At 33.2% G+C, this 27,856-nt stretch overlaps 2 protein-coding genes across 2 annotated transcripts in view; one reads left to right on the top strand and one right to left on the bottom strand.

The window, feature by feature from the left end:
• The window catches only part of timeout (circadian regulator timeout), a 569,744-nt gene that overhangs the window by 197,788 nt on the left and 344,100 nt on the right, over positions 1-27,856 (top strand). The gene's annotated exons all lie outside the window — the stretch shown is intronic.
• On the bottom strand, positions 7,270-11,487 carry 2mit (leucine-rich repeat-containing protein 2mit). The gene is made up of 2 exons (XM_085955082.1): positions 8,004-11,487; positions 7,270-7,402 (listed from the first exon to the last, which is right to left on the bottom strand). The coding sequence occupies exon 1, from the start codon at positions 11,485-11,487 to the stop codon at positions 8,065-8,067; it is 3,423 nt and encodes a 1,140-aa protein (XP_085811208.1). The 3' UTR covers positions 7,270-7,402; positions 8,004-8,064.

Raw genomic sequence — 27,856 nt, 5'->3', positions numbered from 1 at the left:
CACCTTCCTAATGATATCTGTCCACAAAAAATTAACAAAGTTGAAAAAATCCTTAAGTGGCCAATAATTGTAGCTCTTCCCCTATCTCTATAAAGCATTTAAATTGTAATACTATTGTTGTGTTCGGTAGTTCTAAGATATAAATTATAAATAACCATGTTTTTAAAATTCCGATATTAAAAATCATAAAACATCATAAAATATATTATGATTAAATATATGTTAATGTATAAATTGTTTCCGTTGGGAACTCAAATTAAACCGCTTATAATAATTATTATTGATTTAAATTCTGTATTTATATCAGTTATTTTTTGGGACTCGGGTTTTACAAATGGTAAAGTACACAACTAAAATCAATTAGATTGAAAAACAATTAAAATTAAAAAAAGGTGCCCTCAATCGATACTATTTATTATCAACTTGTAATTAACTTGTGTTTTATTAAATATACTAAAATGTTTATTATCTTTAAAAAAATATGTAATTGCCTTCAATTTTAATGGAGTAATTATCTGTAAGAACGGCATATTTACTGTAGTAATAAACTTTTTGGACAGTTCGAAAAGGAAAAAGTATTTCCAACTTCTGTTGTCCCAAAATGTATAATTTTCTTTTTACGCAGATGTGATTCAATGTACTATTTTTAAGCTGAATAGTTTCACGAGTAAAAGAATTTTATTAATAAAAAGCATCATTCGGGCACGCAGAACTTTGAGAAGGCATCGTCATTTTATGTTTGAATTCGGCCGTTTGATAAATTGCGAGATTGGCCTGTAGCTAATAATCTAATCATTGGTACCAGTGGTCCTTTTGGCCATCACTTTCATACTTTTAGGCTCCATCCTATATATAAGAAAGTTTTGTCACCAGTTGACTTGTTGAGCGTGCAATAAATGCTTATATATTCAAATAACGCTTGTGCGTATTTATGTAAATCTGTATAATTAGTATTATAATTTATTAATTTGTATCAATCATATCTGCGTATGTCTGTTTTTGTTTAAGCTTTTTTGAGATAGTTAGTATACCTGTCTCGTCTCCAGGATTCCTGCATCTTGAATTGTCGAATTATTCATATACCTAGTAGGCACCTGTGTATTGTGTATTACCAATCAATGTTTAGTGGGCACCTCACAAATAATATTAATTCATTACACAATTATATTGTGACACATCGTTTATTGTAGATTGATTCGAAATTAAGGGGGGACATGCTCGTCGAAGGTCAAAATTGAGTTTTTATTGTATATTCAAACCATGATCCTGGACACTCCTTAAACGTTGTAGATGATCTATTTATATAATTTTGAAGCCTTATTATCCTTTATAATTATTTTAAACATTTGATGACTGCATGAAGTATTTTTGTTACATAAAATAGTATTCTTTTAAACCTCTCGCTCTAATGTTTTAGAATATAGTCATATTTCGGTACAGAACTGTGCAGTGGTGTTAAGATTTTTTACATTTATTAATTTTTAAACGCATTTATAAAACCATTAGCATAATTTATTACGAGATAATTTTTGTAAAATATTCACGATAAAAAATTATATTGATAATCTCTGTGATCCCAAATTTGACAAGAATTAGGCATTTTATTATTTAAAAAATCGGCAAGATTAACACATTTCAAGATGATTCTAAAGATATTTATTATAAGCTATGTCTTTGACCATTCAAGTGTGATAAAAATCTTATGAATAATGATTGCTTTATAATAATTATTGACCTAAGAATAAGGTGGTGTTTTTTTGAAATACGCCATTTCTTTTGTCATTCCCCAGTGGTTAGGCTACATCATACGGCCGTAGCAATAAATTGACAAACTATAATTGAAGTAGGGAGTAAAATGATATTGACGCGCGTGTTTGAACATGTACCGTTTAAAAAAAAATAAAAAAAAATTCGGTTAAGTACATGTTCAAACACGCGCGTTAACATAATTATACTCCCTACTTTAATTATAGTTTGTCATTTTATGGCTACGGCCGTATGTTGTAGCTTAACTACTAGGGAATGACAAAAGAAATGGCGTATTTCAAAAAAACACTACCTTATTCTTAGGTCAATAATTATTATAAAGCAATCATTATTCATAGGATTTTTATCGCACTTGAATGGTCAAAGACATAGCTTATAATAAGTATCTTTAGATTTATCTTCAAATGTGTTAATCTTGCCGATTTTTTGAATAATAAAATGCCTAATTCTTGTCAAATTTGGGATCACAGAGATTATCAAAATATTTTTTTATCGTGAATATTTTACAAAAATTATCTCGTAATAAATTATACTAATGGTTTTATAAATGCGTTTAAAAATTAATAAATGTAAAAAATCTTAACACCACTGCACAGTTATGTACCGAAATATGACTATATTCTAAAACATTAGAGCGAGAGGTTTAAAAGAATACTATTTTATGTATCAAAAATACTTTATGCAGTCATCAAATGTTTAAAATAACTATAAAGGATAATAAGGCTTTAAAATTATATAAATAGATCATCTACAACATTTAAGGAGTGTCCAGGATCATGGTTTGAATATACAATAAAAACTCAATTTTGACCTTCGACGAGCATGTCCCCCCTTAATTGACGATGTATTTAAATATAATTCCGGGGCGGTAATAAACTTTGATTGTCAATACTCTAAATCGATTATTAGGTGCAATAGATAATGAATCATAATTCAATATACGACCATGAACTGCTAATATCTTCATAAAAATATATTTTACACGAAGAAGAAAAAAACCTTCTCATTTTTATGTATATTCGGTGCTTATGAGATTGACGCCAGCATATATTTTTAATCTTTCGGCCATACATAGTTTATGATCTTTTGGAACACGATGCACCCGTCACTAGGTAGCATGAAATACGTCGTTTCATAAAACAATGCAATATATTGGTAGTTCACAATCGTAATAGGTATATCTATACTTTGATTGTTAATATTTCATAATTCTATAATAATTAATAATACTTTTGAGTTTGTTTTGTTCCATAATTTAAATTATATTTTCAAAAAGTTGTTAAAAAGACAATTTGTTTTATGTAGGTACTTTTATACTAATGATTAGGTAACATATAAGATACCACGTCTCCATAATATATCCATAAACTTTATAAGTCCTATAAACCCAAACTAACTCAATTGTCTGCCTATGACATGAGAAAATATTTTAATATCGTAATCTTTTACAATGGCCATTTTGCAAATTAATTAGAATTTAATTGATCGAATTTCATTTTATAAAATGATAATATAAATTATAAGTATTAAAATATACCTACAGACTATGTTATTAGTAAATATCTATTTTAATCCAAACAACATTATTAAGACTACAAAAATAAAAAATAAACTCTTACATTTGAGTCGCTTAGAATCATAACTCACATATTCCAAAAATCAAGTTTTGAGATAATCGCTAAAAACCAACAGAGCACTATTTTTTGTAATTAGAAGAACAGTATTGAACTCACTAGAATATTAATGAGTGAGAGAGTCGAATAACTTTTTTTTTTTTTTTTAATATATATACCTAATACTCCTAACGTTGCAGACATACAGCATACTATGAGAAATAGAGCTCCCCGATTGGTTAGGAAGGCGTTGGTGACAAAACTCTATTCTTTGAAATATACGACATATTACACCAACAATGAACTTTGACAACTTTTTTCACATGGTTTAAATTGACTTTTAATACTCAACTATTTTTCGGTATATAGAATACTTCATTTAGAATCACTTGGCATATTTAACTAAAAAACGACAAAATTGCAATATGTGAGTTATGATTCTAAGCGACTCATTTAACGGTGATCGTAATGCATCTGCGCAGCAATTTGAAAACATAAATTTAATAAAAAACAATAATAAAAACATTAAAATAATTTAACTCTAAAAATAAACATAATTTAGAAAAAAAAAGACTTTTTTCTTAGTAGGTAGATACCTACAACATATTTTTTGTAGTAGTTTGATATGTTCTTTAGAAGACAACAAAACGATTTAAAAAAAATATAGTTTAGAGTAAGTATCTTGTTTCAATTTTAAATACATCAGTTTTTCCATAAAACATGAATGAATGTAACTTGAAATCTTTTTATTTATATCTATAGATGATTTATATCTTTAGATTTGATATAAATAAAAATAAAATCAAGTTATAATCATTTTATTTTTATAAAAATCGGTATTTTTCAGATTAAAAAAAAAATGTTAAAACAATGAAGATTTGAAAAATGGAAACCATATCAATTTTAAACAATAGGTATAGTTTCGTAAATGTTATTTAATATGGTTTCAGTGAATACGTGCCTTCCTATTATAAATAATAAAATCAAACTCATTAGGCGAAGAAAATTATCAAATATGACCACTTGACTGTAATATTAATATGAAAATTTATAATCAATTTAATAAAGGCGAAATATGGATAATGAGATTTTGATATATTCACAGAAAATAATAACAGGATAGGTAATAAATGAATGGGCGAACGGTTTATTGTTGTAGTCTCGATAATGGCTCAGAACTAAATATAATTTATATTATCATTTTACTATGTAATATCTGAGGTAGGTATATTATATTTTTATGATTGATTAAATTGTGTAGGCATATACGAGGGTTGTCCAAGAATTAAAGACCTTTATTCATTTTTGGCGACGCGGATGTTATTTCTCAAAAGATGGCAGCACTGGCGTGTAGCGTAGACTTTCCTCTCCAGAGCGAGTGGTGAGCCGGCTCGGTAGCTGCTTCAGTATGACCTTTACGTCTGTTTGAGATGGACGCTCCGCTGTCGAATCCTGCCAAATGCGAGGTGCGTTCAATCATTCGGTTTCTCGACCAGGGGGTAGTCCACACTGTTGAAATCCACCGTCGTCTCACATCAAATTATGGTAATGTGATGAACCAGCGGAATGTCAGGAAGTGGTGTATAGACTTTTTGAGTGGTAGAACGAGTATTCATGATGTGGAGGGGAGAGGAAGGAAGTCCTGAACTGGTGACGTTTTGTTGAAGAAAATCAATGATAAAGTTCGTGACGATCGCCGTCTGACAGTCCGCGAGCTCGCAATTTTGATCCCAGACGTCAGTAAGTCTACCATACAAACGATTTTGAGGAGAAAATTGAGGTATGCAAAGGTGTGCTCGTTGGGTGCCCAAAATGCTGACGGAAACTCACAAACAAAATCGTGTGAAAAGCGCTTAGGTCTTTTTGTAGCTTTTGGACTCATTCAAATGGGATGTCCTCCGTCATCCTGCTCATAAGCCCGACCTGGCGCCGAGTTATTTTCTTCACCCAAAGCAACATTTGGCCGGAAAACGACCGACGAGGACGTGGATGAAGAGATGAGAACATTTTTGAGGTCAGCGGGGCCGGAGTTCTACTAGGGAATCGAAAATCTAGTACCACGGCTCACCAAGTGCATCGATCGTAACGGGGACTACGTCAAATATCGTACAATTTTTTTGGAAAAATATTTTTTTCCTGATTTTTAAAATAATAAAGGTCTTTAATTCTTGGACAGCCCTCGTAATATATTGATTTTATTATAAATAAACTCAATAACATTTATTATTGTATATAACCTAGACTTTAAGTGTAGCTGACAAGTACAGCTATATCAGTGGTCATAATAAATGAATCCAGGCAATCGTGTCTTATTGAAAACGTGTTTTTAATAGTAAAATGATCGTAAGAAACCACTATTTCTATGGTCATTAAAAATTATGTAGCTAAAAAGTCAACGTTCATTTTAACGCTCATTTTAAGATACGCGTTTACGCCAACTAGCGACCATAATGGTGCGAATTCTTTTCAGGTAAAACAAGTACCTATGAATGTCAGTGAACTAAGGTACTCGTTACTTGGATCCAGTTATTATATGTAATTTTTTGAGGATCTGAGGAGTGAAGGGATCTAAGTGCAAATGTGGCCAAATAGAGTAAATCGACATCAGAGTTTGTGTTCGCCAAACCCTTTTTCTGAGAGTATTTGTTATATGTTATGCATACTTATCTACAAAGCAGTTAGTTACATGTGTGAATCTTTTCTCACGCATGACTATGAATGTGCTGAACTACTGCCATTAATTAATTAATTTATATTTATAAGTCACTTGCACCCCTTTAATCTTCAGAGTTGAAATTATTGATTATGTCAGCAGGCAGTACATATACTTTGTAATCTGCTGATTTGTATCTATACTTATATAATTATGTTCATCTTTCTTAAGATTGCGAGGAATCTGCATAGAATGAAGGTATGAGTATAATAATATAATGTAATTGTGTAAAACATCTTTTATGCGCCGCAGTTTTCCACCGTAGCTAATAGTATCTCTAGAACGCTAAAGGTATGTAAGGCGATTAGCAGGCTAAAATGTATGAAAGTATTTAACTCCAATATTTATGGTAGATACCCTCGCTTTTAAAGCTCAGGTGAAAAACCGTAGCGTTAAAGTTAAAAGCTTAGGGACTTTTGGAGGTTTCGTATTTAAAGACATTTTTATATTAGTTTAAATCTAACACTTTATTTGGCAAATTTGTAATTATTATACATTTATCTCCATATAAATATATATTTATTAATCATTGCTACAATTTGTAGGGAACCGTTCTTTGTTCCCTGAAAATGATTTTATTTACACAATATAACGAGTCAATTTTTACAAGAAAAAGTTTATAAAATCATTCCCTGCTAATTTAATTTACAAAACATTTTTTTCCAATAACTTTATTATTCTTATCAGTTCCCAATGAACGAATATAAAATAAACTACGTCTTATGTATTGTGCTTTATTTGATTAGCTATCACCGAAAAGTCTGTGATTTCTAATAGTAGGGAAATTGGGAAGACCAAGTAGTTTTGATTTGAATGAGAATACTCCTATACAATACAATATTGTTTAAAACACAAATTTCAAGACTATTTTTTTATAAATCCTATTGTCATTTACTGAATACCATTTTTTGTTTATAATTCATCATACATACTTTCTGAGAAAAAAAAATAAATTCATTTTTTGTACAAAATAATAATATTAACGAAAAAAATTAAATCACACAAATAATTTTAACTAGTATTCTACAAAAATTTTCGTCTTGTAAAAAATATAATTATTAGCAAATCTTTCATTCATTTTCTATAATATTTTTTTTTATATACATCTTTCTATATTATTTTATTCACAACATTTTTAACACCTATTCACGGTCTCAAAGTGAGCGTGGGTTGATCACATTGTTCATTGTTCGGCCATCACCGTAAAAAGTTTTTTTTTCTTTTGTCAGTTTTCGCATCATTTATTTTTCGGGAATTATTTTGCGCGAAGGCGCTCCCCGAACGGCGCGCATTTGTGAAGGGCTCGACACTGAAAAACACAATTTATATTGCCATTTTGCTCCAATAACACCAAACTTTTCAAAGTGAGATTATCTCTTGTAGATACCCTCGAGTTAAAATTTCAAAACATAAATTCCTGACTTTGATAACCGTAGATTAATAATACACCATCAAATTTATCAAAAGCAGTTTATGAATACTTATCATTATGTTAACATAAACCAACTTTAAAAAATAAAGATGTGATATTTTAACAGATCGTTTTTAACAATACTCAATGTTTAGGAATAATTTTATTGTTAACATTGTATACACTTTATCAAAACAAACATATTTTCTTGCTTTATATTACTGTTTCTCAACTTGTTTTTGAAAAGAAAGATAAATATTACATTATTATTTGAATACATTTTCAGTGCGTTAGTAATATAATATGGTGTAGGTAGCTATAGTACACACATAAAATATTATAAAAGATTACGACAGAAAGATTATGCTTAATATAATTAGGTAGCTTATTTTAATTTATATAAAATTAAATATACTTGGTTCCAACTGAAAAGAGTGTTTAAATAGAGAACATAGTATTTAGCTATGTACTACTAAATAAATTATAAAAAAATACTTACATTATTGTTATGTGAGGGAGTCATACTCGATGTCAGCCACGTGTTCCCCCGTTCTTAAATGTCACCAGAGCTCGCCTACGGCGCTGATTGTCGGCACTTCCATCATGTCTGGTGCACCACTACTGGGGCTGGGCCTAGGCCGGCGGCGGACGAGGCAGGCACCTGCCACAGCCGCGCAAACTGCTCCACTCACGGCAAGAAGGGCCCCTAAACTTGGCCCGCTGCTTCCTTCTGCTCGGAATCTTGAAGTCTGGTACTCGGAAGCATTTTCTCCTTGTCGTTCTTCAAAATTACCTGAAGTTAGACTCTCCGATACGTCTTCAAATATTGCGGTTTTAGGTTTACTGGTTTCAGATATCCTACTCGAATTTGCTTCGTTGCCTATTCTCATCTCAGGTCTGATATCGACTAATCCTTTTTCTTTATTGACCGACTTCCGGTCTTTATTTGGTAACGCTTTCGCTTGGGTGTTCTCTTTGTTGCTAGTTGGGTCGTTTTCTGTTACGATTTTAAATACTGTTCGCGATTCTTCTAATCCAGTCTTTTTATTATTGACTCTTTTTTGAGTTTTTCTCGAAGCCTCTTCTTTGTGTTTGCCTTCGTAGAGGATGCTCGAACTACCATTTTCTATTCTCGCTCTTATCTCCGCCCGCGCTTCTTCCAATTCTATTGCTTTGTTTACTGTTTTCTTAGTATCGGTAGAGAGGGGCACTAAGGCTTCTTCTTTGACATACGAGTGAGTTTCCTGAACAGCCACGCCTTTTAGTATGCTTGCTGAATCGCGCAATTGTGTTGATTCCACTTCCGAAACACCCTTAGTCGTGTGATTCGTAATTTCGGCTGCGACCATTTCTAAGCGGTAATTGCCATCGTACAAAACAGTAGAGTTTGATATATAGCGCAGAGGTTCTCCGGTGGATTTCTTAGACTTTACATTCGAGTTTGACTTATCGTTTCCATTTTTCCGATACATAAAACTCTCCGGTTTGGTATTTTTATTCTCGCGCGTCTCAGACGGCATCGGCGCTATTGCCGGATGTTGCGAGCATTTTGTTTTGTTTTCCGTGCCATTTGAATTTCCGGAAGAGCTACACAGTGAAACACTCTCTTCTGTCGTCAAATTCATTTTTTGTTTTGCGCTCGTTCCATTTTGAATAGCGATCGGCGTTCGCGACATTTCTGAAAATATTTCCATAAGTTTACTTCTGCCCGCATACATCGCCGGGGTATTTATTTGTATACCGGTTTTCTCAAGTTTCCCGTGGTTATTGACAATTGGTTTTTCATTTTCGATTTCTCCCATGTTCGATTCGGATGTGCCAATATTATTGAAAGACTCGATATCCTTGAGAATTCTCGAATTTAAATGACTATGCGCGTCTAAAATATCGCTTATTATTTTTGAATTATTTGGCATATTTTCCTTGCTGAATTGCTTAAAATTTTTCTCGGAAATAGTATATATTTTCTGATTGCTCGAATTACTTTTTATTGTATTGTGTGATAAATATGAATTGTTATTTATATTTTTATCAAAGTTCAATTTATCATTGTCTGTATCGATCGATTCAAATTTAGTCTGAATTCCATTATAAAATAAATTATTGTTTTCTGATTTCATAATAACAGAATGTATATCGGGTCGATCGTTAGTTTTTATTCCAGTTAAATTTATCGTCTTTTTACCATTTTCACTTTTATTTTCTTCGGATGAGTTAAGTAATTTTGATATATTTCCATATAAAATATGTATATTTTTAGAAATGTTTTTACTTTTTAATATCGGCAAACTAATTACAGTATGTCCTGATAAAATAGGTGGTGTAAAACATTTCACTTGACTATAGTCATTCGTCAAATTCTCTCTCATCCATTCAGCTAGCCAGTTTAAGTCACTGCAGTTCAGCTTATTACCTTCAAGTTTCAGTATTTTCAATTGCGGTAAAAAGTGCAAGAGGTCAGACCTTATATTGGTGATATTCGAGTACCGCATGTCCAGGTGCTGCAGTCGTGTCATAGCCGCCAACGCTGCGGTATCAGCCATCAACTCTCTCGCAAGACCGGGGCTGAATTCTAAGTAGAGGTTTTCTATTCCCTCCGGATAGGGAACGGGAAACGAAATGTCTCTTGCGGGAGGTGAAATATCGACGAAAGCTATTCGCAAGTCTTTCAGAGATATCGGACCGCTGAATGTATTCGGAGTCAATGCTTTCAACGGGTTATTTGATAGATCTAATATTTCCAAAGAAGTCAATTGAATGAAAACATTTTCTTGTATGTAAGATATCAAATTATTTGAAAGGATTAAAGTCTGTAGTGATGACAGAGCGGCAAAATCAACTGTAGTCAAATTTCCTATTAAATTACTGTCTAACGACAAGTATGTTAATTTATCAGGTAGCATTCTTGGGGGTGTTCGTAATGCGTTCCTGTTCAGGTATAATTGAGTCAGCATTTCTAGCCTTCCCAGGGCGTCGTCTTCAATGTCTCCGATTATATTATTAGCAAAATCGAGCATGCGGAGAAGAGGATAACTGTCAAGGTCACCGCATCTTACAGTCGCTATTCGGTTTCCCGCTAGTGTCAAATACCTCACCGAGTGCGTTAGAGCCTCCGGTACTTGAGATAATCCGGTACGCGATGCATCCACCTGTCGTAATCTGCGCCCCGTGCCGACAAAAATCTGCGCATCCGGCTTCAGGTGTGGGTTATCTGCGAGTAATAACCGCGCGAGATTCGGTAAAAACTGTAACGCGCCTGGAGCAACACTTGTCAGCCGATTGTACGATACGTCTAACTGTTGTAACGGAAGAAGACTGCTAAACGATCTCTCTGATAACGCTTCTAATCTGTTAGAACTCAGATTTAATCTTTGCAATGATGACAGAGGTAGAAAAACACCGTCTCCTAAACGTGTCAAATTATTTACCGATAAATCCAAATGCAACAGTTCTCCAAGACCAGAAAAACACTCTGATGACACTTCAATTATTCCATTAGCGCTCAAGTCCAGATATTGAAGATAGTTCATCGAGCGAAAGATTCCGTTTCCAACATGGCTCAGATTATTCCGCGATAAGTCAAGATATGTCAAGTTACTCGCTTTTAGTCCAGAATCTATCTTAGCTATAGAATTATTAGTCAGTATAAGAGTTTGGATGCTATAGTCATCGTTTAGGTATGTCTCGGGCACCGTGTCAATTAGGCTGTCCCTGATCTCAAGCTTGCGTATGGAGAAGCGATCGGAGAACCCGCTGTCCTCTCGATGACGCCGTAGTCTCAGAAGGTATTCAATGTCCCTGCAGCCGCGGATGTACAGATGCTCGGTGTCATTGGCCACTGTCAGATAGTCGGTCGGGCAGCCCTGGCAGGCTACGGCGATGTCCGAGCAGGCGCAAGGCGCGGGGCAAGGGCGACTGGTGGCCGAGCACATGCCGAGGAAGATCGCGGCGCACAGACACGCCGCCGACAGAGAGGATACCATCTTTTCCTTGGCTGGTCGATCACATCATAATCTTCGTTCGCGATTTTAGACTCGAGCGGACTGCAAACAGGCTTTGCATGATCGTCCGCTCCACTACTATGTTCATCACGAAACTATCGTAAAGTTAAACTAAAATATTCCCAGAATCTTTTATCAGCTTTAATAATCCACATTTATAAAAATATCTATTTTATTAAAAAACAATTGTTGCACATAATTTAAATACTCTTGACAGTCCATCTCGACTGTCTTTTACTGCATGTGGTGAGGATTCTTATTTTCTTCCCATTTTAACAAATTTAATGACACGATATAATTAAGTCAAAGGATTTTTTGTTGTAATTAGTACCTTCCAACATTTTGCTGCGCAAATATTTGAACAACAAAAATCACTTTTAATTTGGCACGCACAATCTTTTGATGTCGCACCGTTCCGTCCGAGCTGCTTTCCTCTCGTCTCGTTAAGCCGACACCTGGTTAGTCGCTGATTACCCCACTCTCGCTGTCTTTTAACTTTATCTACGTCTTCGCTCGGAGCCGGCAGGTACTCGCGCGTCCTCGCTAACGACTCCGGAAATTTTGCATTTCACGCTCGCGAGCCGAACAATCCTCGCGAATTCGAATTGCAACCGACCCTATTACCCGCTCATTAAATTACTTCGCACTCTCTCAACTCTCACAGAATACGTAAACAAATTCATTGGATATGTTAAGTTTTTTTTTAATATAATATATTTATTACTGTTTTTTTTGTTTATTTGTTATTGCTTGTGGTCCCGGGGTATCGAGGTCGTGCTTGAATTGACAGATTCGACCGACATTCCCGCGGGGTAGTTGTAACGAAATACGTGTAAACAATATCCGGAGATCGGTTCGTTAAGGGCTTGTCATCCCGCTTCGCGTAGGGTCGGCTCGGCAGACGAGCGGCCACTGACGGCGCTGCGAGATCGGGGAAGGGCGGAATTGTAGAGGGCGGCCAGAGGGGTGGGGAGTCGGGCGCCGGCGCCCTGCACCGCCCGCGGTGTCGCCTCCACAAAATTCGATAATGCAAGGAATTCCGAAGATTTTTCGTTTTTTTTCGCTCTCCTCTTTGCACTTTTCCGATGCGCGACTGCCGCCCGTCGGGGGGAGGGCCGTGGCCTGGAGGGTGGCGGGGCGGAATGACGACTGTCAGTCTGATGCTATCTCCGCAAGAGTGATGTCTGTCGATGATATCTTCAGGATAATGCCATTCGAACAGCGGAAACTTTCACCCCGCCTAACCTTTTTAATGTTTCCGTTAAATTTATTTCTTTTTTTTACACTTTTTATCTCTTTTATTTCTCAATTATCATAGAATTGTTTATTTTCCTTTCTTATTCAAGCTGACTTATTTATTAGTTGATTTATCATTTCCTATGTAGGTCTACATAAATTGCCTAAATTCAATGGTAATCGCATCAAAAACATATTATTAAAACACCATTGTTTACCTCAGATAGTATTAATTGTAGATAGATGGATCATAATACTCACCTAGACAAATCCCGCCCGGTCCAATTTTTTTCAGGATTTATTTTATAGAAATATGTTTTAAATGTGGTAAAAACAATATTGTTATGTAAATAAGTGAAACTTTCATTGAAAATGTCCCTCTGAGGCGGACGAAACCGGTCCAGATATTAAATAAAAGTGGAAGAAGATGTGATAAAAATTGCGTTATATTAAATTAATAATACAATGCATTTCCACCACAAATTATTGTCAGTTAATACAATGAATCCATATTTTATTTAAAAAGATCAAGTATACGCTTAAAAATAATTTTGGTTTCATTATACCTCTACTGTTTGTCTCCAGTTGTAGACATTCTTGAAATCTCTTGCATTGTTCGTTATATTATCTTACTTTAAGTCTCCTTTATTCTCCCCAGACCTCGTTAGATTATTATTCATAAATTATCGGTCAAATACGCATCATATACTGAAGTTTGTTCGGTAAGGCACATTATTTTCCGAACATAGTATCATTTTGCTGAACAAACACATTTCATCTGTCGCTTTGAAATCAAGGTAAGATTATTTTATCGACCCCGTATTTATGTATAGTATCTAACATGCTACTTATCTGTAAAATAATGGTTCATTCTTCAATTTGTGTAGTTACTAGATGTTAGGTATATTTCAATATTTTGGTCTGTTTTTGTCTAAATTTAAGTAGCAACCAAAGATATTGTAGTAAGTAATTAATTATTCTTCTAGAGAATGAAATTGAAGCAAATTAGGGGAAATCTAGTTTTCATACAAACTCTTGATGTTTTCTACCGTCTTATTTTTTCTTCCACACAAAAATGGAAATTACGTCAAACTGAAACTTGCTTCCGTGGATTTTATATAGAAACTGAAGACCCATCTGAAAAAAGATTCAGTACCTATCTTTGGTAACACCGCTATTTCTGTGTTTTTTTGTTATCAGGGACCGAGCGCAAAAGGCAAATATGTATAAAGTGTATATTTGCCTTGAGTGTACATACATAGTGCCTGAAGATGACGAAAGGCGAGACCCGGTTCGCAAAAAACGATTCAAATGGAATAGTACAAAACTTAAATCTATTGGAATTTTCATGTTTATATTTATTATTAAACATAACAATCATTGGTCTTCTTTTTTGTTTTACTTAAAACTTATTTTAGGTCTTTATTCGATTGCCAATCGGAACCATTCGTATTTGTTTTCAAAATAAAATTTCTAAAATAGTTTTATTCGTCTTGCCCAATATCTAGCAAATAATTATGAAATAACAAGTATCTGGGTACGTAATTCAATTTGAATATATATTATTACAGTATTATATTTTCGAGTAGGTTTGTGTCTAGGTACAGGCAGTTATATTAGTTTTAATACCTCCGCGAGGGAAACGACCTGTCCTCTCATTGTAGCCAACAAAGGGTAAGTAACTCATTAATTTTAATTAGGCTCCATCATCGACGCAAGTAGCTCAAACTAAGCAGGGGGATGCTTTTCCGGCATTTAGAGATAAATTAGTGCGCACCAGATTAGCGTCATAGACTCAATCTGTTTGTTATAATTAGGCGGTTCGCATACGAACGCATTTATAATAATAAGTAATATTATTATTCATTATTGACACATATATATATATATATATATATTGACATATTGACAACAACAAATAGTGTATAATTGGCATCAACACCCCTCTACTGAATAATAATCATCATTACACTATCATGGTAACTTAACCGCCCAGGGCGGGTCCTAGCCTCATGCTATAATTTATGTCATCTCCGCTTATGATAAGCTTCGCCAGGTTTCTGATTCAGCCGCTCAACCACCGAAGCTTTGGCTTGCCAGTTAACCAGAATCGGACAGTCTGGCCTACGATGCAGCATACATCTTGCGTACTCGGCACTCGCATATGATAAAGTTTACAATGAAAACGAGACACATGTCGTGTAAAAGTAACAAAACTTCATTTGAGATGAATATAGAACGAAACAACTTCGGAAACGAATTAAATATTATTAAATGATATGTGGTTTCCATTACATTGGTTTAACTGCAAAACTTTTCATACCTAAACTTGTTGAGTTATTGATGTTTTAAAAATGACACCTCACTGTCGTGTACAGGGGGCGAAACACCATCTCCATTCTAACATGATGTTCAGATCAAGACACAACGTTCACTGTTTAGGTATTTTACTTTAGTTATAGGTGGTGGGGTTATATTTAGAAAAAACTGTCAAAATCAATAAGTACCTACATTAAAATATGTGGGAAAAATAACAAAACTTTGTTTCCAAACCCAGTACTTATATTATTCTACACGCAATAATTTTAATAAGCCATCTTTTATAACCATTGATGAGACGTCGTTTCAGCTGTTCTCAAAATAAAAATTAAGAGTTTGCATTAATAATTATTATACATCTCGGCGGCCCTCGTAGTCCGATGTGCCTTGCATCCTGGGGCTCCGGGTTCGATTCCCGCGGAGGTCACAAACCATATATTTATGTGATTTTCGGGTGTTTGTGATTATTTCACTTTCATGACTATGATCTACCATCGTAAGTTGGCAGCCGGTCGAATTTGAAACTAAAATTGTCTATCGAGGATAAATTTGTCACAAATGCCATTTAATTTTACAACATGTTTCTCGAATTATGGATTGCGCTTACGTTTATTTAGCTCTCATGGCGTCAAAATATCAAAAACACATTATATTTAGTGTTGATAAATAAAATATACCGACCTATTAAAAAAAGAGATCAACAAGTAAAAAAGGCTTTTTCCTTTTTAATAAGGAATGTACCTAATACATAATTTTATATTTGATATAGTATTTTATAATCGAATGAGTGTTTGTTGCTAATTTAGGTAGGTACGCTGTTTTTCTTGCTCGCAAGATTTTTATTGTTTGTACATTTGAAAACATAAAGAGCATTTTAGATTATTAATAAACGAATGTGACCTTTCAATATTTGACATTATTCGATAGCTTCTTAGCACCAATTATTTGGTAAGTATTTAAAGTAAGCTATATTTTATTATAATCAACAACGAATTATTTCTCCGCAGACGAAGCGCAAGCCGAAAATAACTTCGCAGTAAGTAGTGTTTACTGATTGGGCTTTATGTCAAATTTATTCCAGACTGAGTCAAATGTTTACATTTTGAAACGTCAGCGTGCAGAATTCGGGATATATATTGTGTTATTGAAAATACAGAAGAAATAAGTATAGTGCATAATGGCAAGTAGTTCTAAAACAGTTCGTGGGAATGCCAGAGACATCATTTTAAAAGTATGGCAATTCTGCGATGATGAAAAAGGACAAAAAGAATTGATTATTTATATCGATAATGGAATACAACGGCCAGTCGCCATGACAGTTGAAGATTTATTTTCAGTGTTACCAAGTTGCATTTATATTACAACGCAAGTAATTTCTTGGTTTTTTTAGTTTTATTCAAAGTTATGATATAAATAAAAATCTATGTCGGATAGCAATATAAATGAATACTTACTTATTATTTGTGTATGTAAACGGATTTATAAAGAAATTTAGTGTATTAATTAAACTGACATTTACAAGTTTGAATTCCATAATATGACCTCGACTGGTTTTATTTTTACCGTAAATGGTCCTGAGAGTGACTCAGAATCCGATGATAGTCTATCTGGAATTGAAACATTATAGTAGTTATATAATTTCTACATTGTTTGTGTAATTTATAGTTATCGTGTTTCATTTAAAATTCCATTTATGTTGATACTATTTAACTGTCTTTGGAGTTTAATTTATTTTCGTTTTTTTTATTATATTTTTTTCCATGACTAAAATATACACAATACTACTTTATATTTTCCAATTTCTGATTTTTCCAACTATGCATTTCTTCCTCGTGGTTATAAAAAAAGTAACACGTTTTTATTTTGATTGTGTTAATTTTTTATTTTAATAATATTTGTACAGAAATCTACTACCAATAAAAAATTATAAATTACCATTTTTTGTTAGTTATGGCAACATTCTCAATGTCATACTAGCGCCCTCGCTGAAATGCCAATTTATGATGGTAGATCTATAACTACACTACTGTTTCACTATACAACTGTCCTTGGGTATAATGGGCTGTTGTGGTACCTATAATATATATTATAAAAGAATATAATGTATGTATGTATAATATTATTTCAAAAACTGTAAATTAAATCCCTATATATTTTGAACTTCCTCTTCATTCTTGTATGCACAGCTAAGTAATAACATATTATTTGACAAACTCAATTTGCAGATTTATCATATATATATATGCCAATGTGACAGTTGTAATTATTTTAATTACTTATACTGCCTCTTCGACACGGTGCGCGGAGACGAGAGCGGCGTCATATACGCCTAAGAATATGGTATAAATAATTAGGTAGCTATATAATACATACGTATTTACATGTAATATTTAGGAATTGTACAGAAATTCTCATGAAATATAGTAATCGTCGATTGTATGTGATACCTTTGGGTAGGCTACAAATTTCAATATTATACAGTAAAAGAGAATGATACCGAGTTATTCTTTAATTACATATACACAATAAGTATATTTTAATACTATATTACTTTCTGTACCCTGGTTTTGGTTTTGATACTTAAGGTCCTTGGGGACCGTTTGCCGTGTGGATAGTGGTATAAATTGGTAGTCGGTTGGCCGACATATGAGTACCGCTCAGGTGAGTAACCGAAATAGCAATTAGAAGGAACTTTTTACAGATATTAATTACCTTGGTGGTACTAATCGTGTCGTATAATATAATAAATAAATGCAATTGCTTATATAATCATAAAAATGATAGTAGGTATGAAGTTATTAATTTTCTGTTTGTTACACATTGTTTTACAAAATGCTCCAGTCGTATCAAAATTATCATGTACTTTTTGGACTCTATAATATTTTAGACATCTCATATTTTTACATTGATTGATAGTTATATTGTGCTGCCTATTCTAGTGTGGAAAAAGAGAGAACTCAATGAAAGGATTGCTCTGGATTCAAACATAATATCGACTGTTAAAAAGAAAAAGGACTTAACCCACACAAATCAAATTTTACAGGAGGCATGAAACCGTTATAAAAAAAAACCAATAAAAATGATAGTTAATATTTTTTTCCAATTTCACTTACTTTTAAAAAAAAAAAATATGCTCAATGTCGAAAATTATTCGGCATTGTAGTTATCATTCTTTGGACATAGCGTATATTTAGTCGTATTCAATGTCATTATCCAATAAAACCTATTCGGAAAAAAAACTGAGAGTTAATTCATTTTCCCTTTCTACAGTCGATATGGTGGCATGTTAATAATGAATGAACTATAATTACTTTTTTATTATAAATGAATTGATCCAGACGGAGAACAATTTTATTGTGCGATAATACCGTACGTTTATTAATGAATTCATACATTTCCAGATTCGTAGATTCGTATCGCGGCGAATTGCAGTCGACCGTAGGAAAATTTTCACTTCAAACACATACAAAGTTACACCAATGAAACTTAATAAGTAAATTTTTTTTTTCAACCAAGTTACTTATAAATTATCAAGAATCATAATATTATTGCATAGACTAATGAATATAATATATGCATTACATTGTATCTTAATACTTATGCTATTTTTGTTTATATTAATGTTAGTTCAATATATTGATTTCCTTAGTTAACCAGGTGAAATAACTCAGTGAATATTAAGTAGTTCTAGAATTGTTTTTATAATAACTTAGTGTATTAGCTAAAAGTTAGCTTAGTTACGGGATAATCCATATAGACCACACGGCCTCTATTGTGGCAGCAAGTATTCCGCAACAGCTTACCTCACATATCATCATAGTTTTTATATTGTATTAAATTATGAACTATTATCCCCAATACATATACACAAATTATTTTTTTATTGGGTCTACGATTTTATGTATATATTAGTTATATTTCAAAGAAATTTCCTAACTGTTTATTACAAGGAATGGCTGTAGGCTATTTGTTGGTTGATATTAAAATTATTCTGGCTGTTTTCCGAATTTATAAAAGCTATATTTAACCAATCCAAATTCAATATGGATTTAATTTTTGTACTATTCCATTTGAGTCTTTTTTTGTGACCCGGGTTTTGCCTTTTAGCATCTTCAGGCACTGTGTACACCCACCAAAAGGCAAATAAACAATGACAACGAATACTATTAACACAAACGTATATAACCAGTCAATACAATAAAGTAGGTAAAACTCCATTACCTACCTATCATGTCAAGGGTCACAATAAAATTTTGTAAAAAAACCCTTTATTAATAACAAAACACTCGATAAGCGTATAATAAATAGTCAAAACCTAATAATAGATAATTATTAAATAATAAACAATAAAAATATTATACTCAAGGGGTCTTATGGTGAGTGTACAAAGTGTCTGAAGATGCCGAAAGGCGAAACCCGGGTCGCAAAAAACGACTCGAATAGAATAGTACAAAACTTAAATCCATTAGAATTTGAATTCAAATTCCATCAAGTACCTTCGGTCGATTGTATTAATATTCAATATGTATTATTCTAATGTTATTTTTATACGAGGTAAAAAAAAATGCTGCATCTAATGTCATCTGCATAATAACATTGTATGTCGTAAATGTATGATAAAACATTTATATGACAATTCTCCAAGATACAAAATCAACACAAATGAAATGTAAATGTGTAAATGTGTTGATTATCGATACGAATCTTAAAACCAAAGATTTTGAAAAAGTACCCAACAAACTCATTCAACTACCTACAATAGATTTATTTAGAACTCGACTTTATTTATCGTGCGTGTAGTGTTTTTAGAAAGAAGAAGTTTCCACTATACCAATATAATTTTTCACTACTAAATAGAAGGTCACACACCACTCCATATTTGCTTACTCCTACAGAGGGTAGTTCCAGACAGCTAGTATATTATTAACCGATTTTGAATAACTGCATGTAATCTCTCTGGAAGTTCCTTTTCATTTTCCAAACGCGTATGGTAATCAGAGTTGTCCAATTTTAACGTATTGTCTCGACTACTCAGTCGCGGCGGATTTCTATGTTTGGTACTCGAGACTGGATCTTAAAAGAAGAAGCTTTTGGTCTTACTCATTCTTCAAAATGTTGACAATGCAGCTAATGGCAATAACCACATAATTAACCGTCTTACCCAAAGAAAACCGATTGTTCGCACATGAAGTGCTGACCAATCGCCATCGCGTTCAATCGTATGCCACTGATTTATGAGTTGTTTATCCCCTATAAACCTAGTGATTCTAAAATATTTTATGTATGGTTCTTTCTGTAAAAGTTGATATCCAATATATTATGACGTCAAGTTTATTTTCAGTTTGTACTAGAATTATTTTTTAATAAAACATACGTAATTTTGAAAACACTACTGAGAAAATATATTATAACCAATTGAAAAAAAAATTAGAATGTTACATTCTTAAATCTTGTGAATTATTTGTTGAATAAAAATAATAGTTGCTTAATAAAAATTATTAGCAAGTTCAAGTAAGTTACAACAAAAAAATCTTGGAGTGATCCATGACATCGGTTTGTACCTACTTTGATTTAAAATACAAAAACCGATCGCCAATAGTACCTAGCTCAATTTGGAAGCGATTCAGTGAGTATTAAAAGCCATTAGTTAAAATTTGTCACAATTTGACAAAGTGTGACGCTCTATAGAATAGTGGGCGCGATACACGAGAGATGCAGATTCGATTCCTGTCGTCTTACTTTTTTCAAAAAGATTTTTTCTATTGGTCATAATATATTTTCTCGTTCGTATATAGCGTTTTCAAAATTATGTATGTTCAATAATTAGAATGTTACAGTCTTAAATCATGTAAATTATTCGTTGAATAAAAAAAATAGTTTAACTTTTAATAGTTTAATAGACAATTTCGTTTTTCTGTTTCGACTGAAAATGTTTAAACTTTCGAATAGTTAACCCAGTTTACCTTTTGGTGAAAAAAAATAGTCGCTATATTGTTATTTATTTTGTGTGCTATTATAATGAAATTATAATTACTTTGGTAGGTTAGGCTCCTTAGGCGAATCTGCATATTGAAGTCGTTATCGTATCAACCTTTTAGGTAGGCCAACAAAGTAAGTACACTTACCCGTATTTTGCATCAGCAAATTCATTATTATCTTCCAAAACGGTATTTGCTCCATTCGCTGCCTTGGAAGTTTCTTTCCAAGTAGGAATTGAGTTGAATAGTTAGTGCGGTGTATTAAGTTTGCCCCGAATGTAATTAAGTGAAGTTTTTGCTCCTTCCCATACACTTAATTAAGCCTACCTTTCTTGCTGATGTATCGAAAATGTCGACTCGCTTAAAAGTCCCATTACCGCGGCGAAACAATATATTAAACTGTTTCCTTAGCGGCGTTTTAATTGCGTTTGAATATACAGAACGGAGCTGTTAATTAGCCATTTCGAATCCGCGAATGGCAGATATCGAGGGAGGCTTGCGTTTTTTCGCATTAAGCAAATATTCGGATATAATTATTTATTAGGCGGCATCCCTAATATTCTACCAAGATCTTAATGGGCTTTTAGTCACCCCTGACAGACTTTAATGCATTGCGCATAAGGTATATACTGCATTGCAACTCATAATTATTTAAACAAATATTTATTATTAATCTTGTATACCTAACAATTATCAGATTATACTTTTCTCAGTGTCTTCATTATTTTGCTCTTACTTGGAATAATTGCGTTCATTTTACTACACACATAAAGATGACCGCAGCTGCGTTGTACTTAATTCGTGTAGTAGTCATTGCGTATATCTTTTCTTAAATTCGCCATATAGAACTTAGTCGTAAATGATTTATGCATCAATAAAATTAACCTTTCACAGAAATTTGGTTTCCAGATCTCGATGGTGGATAAATGTTACTTAAGATAGTTATGTAATTGTAAATTTTATTCGAACTATATCGACATAATAAGAAGGGCCTATATATTATGAAATAACTGTTGTCATATTAATAGGCTTGTGGGGTTCGATTTGGATGTTGCTCCGATGGATGTTGGAGCGAGTTTTATTTGCGGCGTAACGTTGGTACAATAGTATGTTACAGTAGTTGTTACAATACTTATGATAATGTTCCGAGGTCCGAATCTCGGTACAATGAGATGTTGTGCAGAACGATACGGAGATTGAGATAGTAACAGACCGGAAACGTATATTCGACTGACATGTCCGATGACTTATTATTCGCTATTTATACAATCAAAATAATATTATTTTTATTGAAATAATCGAGGCAGCTATTATCTGGCATTTGCGTCAACGGATATGCAGAATTTATTATTGAGGTCAGCTCCTTACTGAGTTTTCTATAATTTGACACTACGAAAAATAGATATTTAATTTGAAAATCTATATCTCTATGGGCTCATCATTATCAATACCGTCACTAAAATCTAATACGAGTCTTGGCCACCTTCAGTAATCTTATCGGGTCCAATCTACCGCAACTCAATTCTTTATTTGCTGTTCTGGGAATATTATACTGACGTTCCTACAGTCGGACTGATTTATAGTCGATAATTAATGTAACGTGAAGGTATTGTCGGCGGGTGCTCTTAAAGTGGTAGGATTTTAATTCGTGGCAGATTCGAAACTAAATTTAATGGTGTCCCCGCGCTTCGCGTCTACGCTGCTACGGCGCGCAGAGGTGACAGGGCAGCGCCGAAAGTTTTGGTAAGACTAATTTATTCGTTTTGTAATTGAAATACATACATTGATTCATAGTCATTATATTATAGAAATTAACGCAAATTTAATTTAAAAAACTCAGGAATTATTAATTTTATATTTCGAAGAGAGTGTTTTTTTTTGCTTGTATCAGTAGTAAATGTTTATTACAGCTTTTATGATATAATATGAGGATTATTATAACTCCCCCAAGTTTGTCGCATATTTTTTTCGCATAAATACTATCGATGGTAATTTTTTGCGACTCGAGTTTCGCCTTTCGATATCAGGCACTAAGCCTAAATACTCATCAAAGAAAAAAGCACCACTGGCACAGAATATAGTTAATTAACATCTATATACCAAATTTATACATCACAAGATCATTATAACATAATTATTATGAACAGAAGTTCTTATATTAAAATTAACAATTATTGCTGCATTAGGTATAATACAATATCGGTACATAATTACTATTGCGGAATTACTTAACTGTCAGGGGAGCAAAAAATAGATGGACATAATAAATGTACAACTGCTCAAAGTAGTGGTAGGCATAACATATCTACGAAAAATAATCAAATACCATCATCCACTTGCATACAACATATACATACAAACATGTATAAATGATTATGTACGTCTAAGGTATTCTTTAGTGCTTACGACCGTATATTTTTACATTTTATAATATTACAAAAGTAAAGTTCTGGAATGCACCATCTTCGTCAGGCGAGGTAATATTGCCTATTGTCTGTTGTAAATACCATTCATTTGACAATTACGTATATATTTTGTTCCAGGAACAAATTGATTTTTTTGTGTCCGTCCTCATTAAACCGTGAACTCCGAGGCACGCTACTGGGGGCGGGGCAGGTACTCCCCGGACTATAAATCATCTTCCGGCCAGTGGCATACAACGGTGCAACGTGGCTCGGGTGTTAGCAGTGGACACCTCCACATTCTCTCCGATTTAACCCTTTCTCTGAAATGTTATGCCAAAAATCAGCATAGATTATTTTTTTCTTATATAACAATCGTATCAATGACACGTTGTAAATTTATTTATGTAGTGAATCAGAAAAAGATTCTTAATAACATCTGTTATGTACGCTACAATACACAGTACGCAATAGTTATAAATAGTGTATAAGATAATATTTTATAGACAAAAACAGGCTGAAGTTATTATTGCCACGAAATAACATGCAGATAATGAAAATACTTAAAAAATTGATAACATCAATTAATAACAAATAAAAACTTTTACATATGTATTCAATACTCGTGCATCTACAAAAATTAAATAATTTATAAAAGAATACATCGATCGTAATAGTCGATAAATTTTGTTAACCGCACAATAGATAGCATCATGCAAGAGCTGTCTTGCTCTAGAGTATCTTGGTTTTCATATGTTTATCTAAATTGTTTTCTCATTTTTATCTTAATTCTACTTATAATATCTTCTTTTCAAACTTGAATGTGTAAAAATAAAGCTGAAATATTGTGAAATGTGTAGGTACCTTTTTAAGTATATTCACGTATTGCTATAAGTAAGTTTCGTAAATATATGCAACCGCGATTTGTTAACGGCCGCCTTCCATGACGCTATAAACGTGTCAGAATGAATAGATTTTAGTGCTACACCTTTTTGTCTCGAAACGAAGCTGCACGGAACTGATGTAGCAACCATGCACCTTGGTGCTTATAGAAAATAATAAAAAATCTTGATTTGGTCTGTCTTATTTGGCGTGTAGAATATAGATATACGCTCGCGGCGTTCGAAGGGTTAATGGAAAGCGCCCACGTATGCCTGCCTTGACCACCCGCATAACACAAGGGCGGTAAAGCTCGCGGGCTTTTGAGCGATTTTTATTAAGAAAAACTGCGAGGAAATGCACCATCTTAGCTGTAAAAGCTATCCCATTAGACGCTGTCATAGAGCCATGAAATATGTGTTGATTTACTTACAGCCGCTGCATTTTTATCATGCACTACTAATATAATAAATTTTCACATGCAACTTTATTCTCTACGGAATATTGACTCACTTTATTAAATACAATTGAAGTAGGTAGGTATATAAGTTAAATAAAGATCAGAAATACACCTAGTATTCTTTAAAAAAATGGACAAAGTTGTATTTAAACGAAACCTTGGTCATCTGAACATCTGAAAAAAGAAAAAAATATTATACTTACTTCGTACTGTGATATTACTTATGCGATCAACTAATGAGTGTTTTCGCTTGTGCGATGGTCACATTGCATTTCGGGCAATGGAAAAATAAAATTAAGAGATATACTTTAAAACGGATTGTACTTAATTGAGTCTATTTATGTTTTTTCGGTAGAGGTCCCGTTGACTTCGCCATCACTCTTAATCTCTTATACCATGACAATATTTATTAATATAATTTCAATTACAATTTAATATTAAAGGGTTGATATTAATAAATAATATCCAAGTACAATAATTATAAAGCACATTCACGCTATCACTCAAAATATCCTAAATTATTTACTCAAGCTATCGTATACAAGTATTTAACTAGACATAAAATCTTATGAACTATTCTGATCGTTTTACCTCTTATTTTGACGTCGTCTTCTATCGAATGTTGTCTATCCAGTTGCATATCTCGAAAAAAAGGGCGCCCACGTTTATTGCATTTATACCTGGAAATAAACCGACCATGATGAATATAATATTATCAGCGAGGGTTTCAAATTGATAAACAAAATGTTATTTTTTTAGAAGAAGGTTCGAAGGAAACTAATTGAATACAGTTGGTTGCAATTTCATCAATATAGGTTTTTTAGTCATATCCTAACAAACGGAAACAGACTTTTCACATGCAGTTTTTTGTGACGTAATTTTTTTTTAAAGTACGAGTATATATAATTTATTGTAATGAATACGTTTCTCTGCGTGCGATGCTACGTGTATTTATATAAACAATGATGAGATAGCAATTCATTGAACAGAGAATGATCGTGACTTATGTTTTTTAATATTTATTGTATTCGTTTGGATTGATATGAAATATTGCATTATCAGTTCTCTGCAGCAAAGCTGTCTGAAAGTTTTCTTGTCATGCTTGGGCATTTTGGAAAAAAATATAAGAGCAAACGTAATCGCTTGGTTATAAGTAAATACGTTATATTAAATTTCCATAAAAAAAAAAATGCAGGTATTTATTATGTATGAGTTTTTCTCAATTAGGTAATCAATAAATTTAGTATGTAGGAAGTTTTTTAATTTTGCATCTTTTTTAGATGTTGTAATTTGATGTTTCTGAGAAATCAATATTTTGTATTTGTAAAATTGAGAGTATTCTTTAAATTACAATTTTTTGACAAACTCACGTCTCTCCGTCGAAACTCTAATCCTGAAACATTTCCAATCCTGGGGTAACGTGATCAAGAAATTGTATGGGACACTAGTATACCGATATTGGAAACCGTAGTATATACATATTATCATATCACCCAATTTTATAGTACGACTCTCGAATCTCCGCATCGGCGAACCCATTTTTATTTATTATATCATAAAATACGTAGTTCACATAATATACGCCGGGGGTTTCCCCGTAATAAATCATTCCCAGCCCCAGATGAATCTCTGACCTGACGTCACTTCCAAAGCCCGGCCAGAGCATTTTCTTACAGCACCCCCTCACGGCTCGCCTACGATAGTATTTAACCGAAGAATGACTAGTTTTAGTTGCGAAGTACGCAAATGAAAAATTCGTTGTCGATTCCGACAGGGCTTTTGGCCTAATTGAAAAACCCTGTAAAGAGTTCGACGCTCTTTATGTTCGACTAACGACCACTCTATCCACCAAATTATCCGTCGTAATGCGATAATTTCGCAAGTTTTATTTATTGTTTGTGGCGCTATAGAAATCCAATGATTGCTTATGGAACTAATTCATCTATTCACTCGCATGTCGGTAGAGCATTAATGCTAGCCGAATAGAAAACTCTAACAATCGCACCAATAGTTGAATAATATCGAAAGTATTAATCGAAAAACAATTTTATACTATCCACTGAGCTGAATACCACTATACCATTTTTTTACGATCGACAGTCACTTTCGTCTGAGGTTTATTTTATGTATACATCAAATTTATATCGACTTCAAGCGCTTAAAAATCTATCTATCAAACCTCAATTGACACTTAGCTTCTCTTCTTATAGGTATTTAAATAAATTTGTTTCATTCCTAAGTAACATTATAATATTATATACCCTGTGTTTATTATTGAGGTTCTTAGAAACGCCACTGGTAATTAAAAAAATATCCCTTCGTGGAAATCGTTGGTTAGGTATTACTTATTTTAATTAGATCAGGGTTTATCAGACCATCCCAAAAAAATCTCTAAAAAATATGTAATAAACTAGGTTTGATTAGGTCAGTTTACGCTACAGATAGATCGATGTAATTATTAGTTTTAACTCAGTGATAATCTTTAAAAAACAATTACATAATTTAATTCGACCATGTCCGATCCTAATAAGATCATATGGGCCTCCACGGAGTGGAGGTTTGTATTAACAGATTTACGAGAAATGGATGGCAGCCAATTGCTCAACCTATTAGGTCCATACTCTGACTCATACACAAATTGAAAAACAATATGTGTGATTGCCAGACCCAGGATTCGAACCTGGGACTCACGACGCTATAGTCCGACCTTTTAGCCGCGCTGTAAAGTAAAACAATAAGTAACCCATAACCCAACAATAAATCAATAAGAAAGTCAGAATAAAAGTCACTTTCACATGGTGCTACCTGATAATTTTATATGATAAGAAAGCGCAATAGAATATTGTTGTAATTAGTTATATTAAGTAATTCACGTATATTCCGTGTTTTCTTGTACAAATAATTATGTCTGTAGTTCTTTCGCCACATAGCCAGAAAGAAAACACAATACTATGGAAAGTTTCATTGCCAGTGAAGATATCAAGGGTTGCCGCGGAAGAGGGACATCTACACACGGGTCCGATCAGGTGATGACTGTACATGTACCTACTTTCAGAAGCGCGGAATCCAGATATCGC

Source organism: Rhyacophila brunnea, unplaced genomic scaffold (genome assembly GCF_057557595.1).
Source record: "Rhyacophila brunnea isolate RB1 unplaced genomic scaffold, BYU_Rbru_1.0 scaffold_10, whole genome shotgun sequence".
NCBI lineage: Eukaryota > Metazoa > Arthropoda > Insecta > Trichoptera > Rhyacophilidae > Rhyacophila > Rhyacophila brunnea.
The sequence above is the reverse complement of the archived record's forward strand: the minus strand, read 5'-3'. Positions and strand labels throughout refer to the sequence as shown.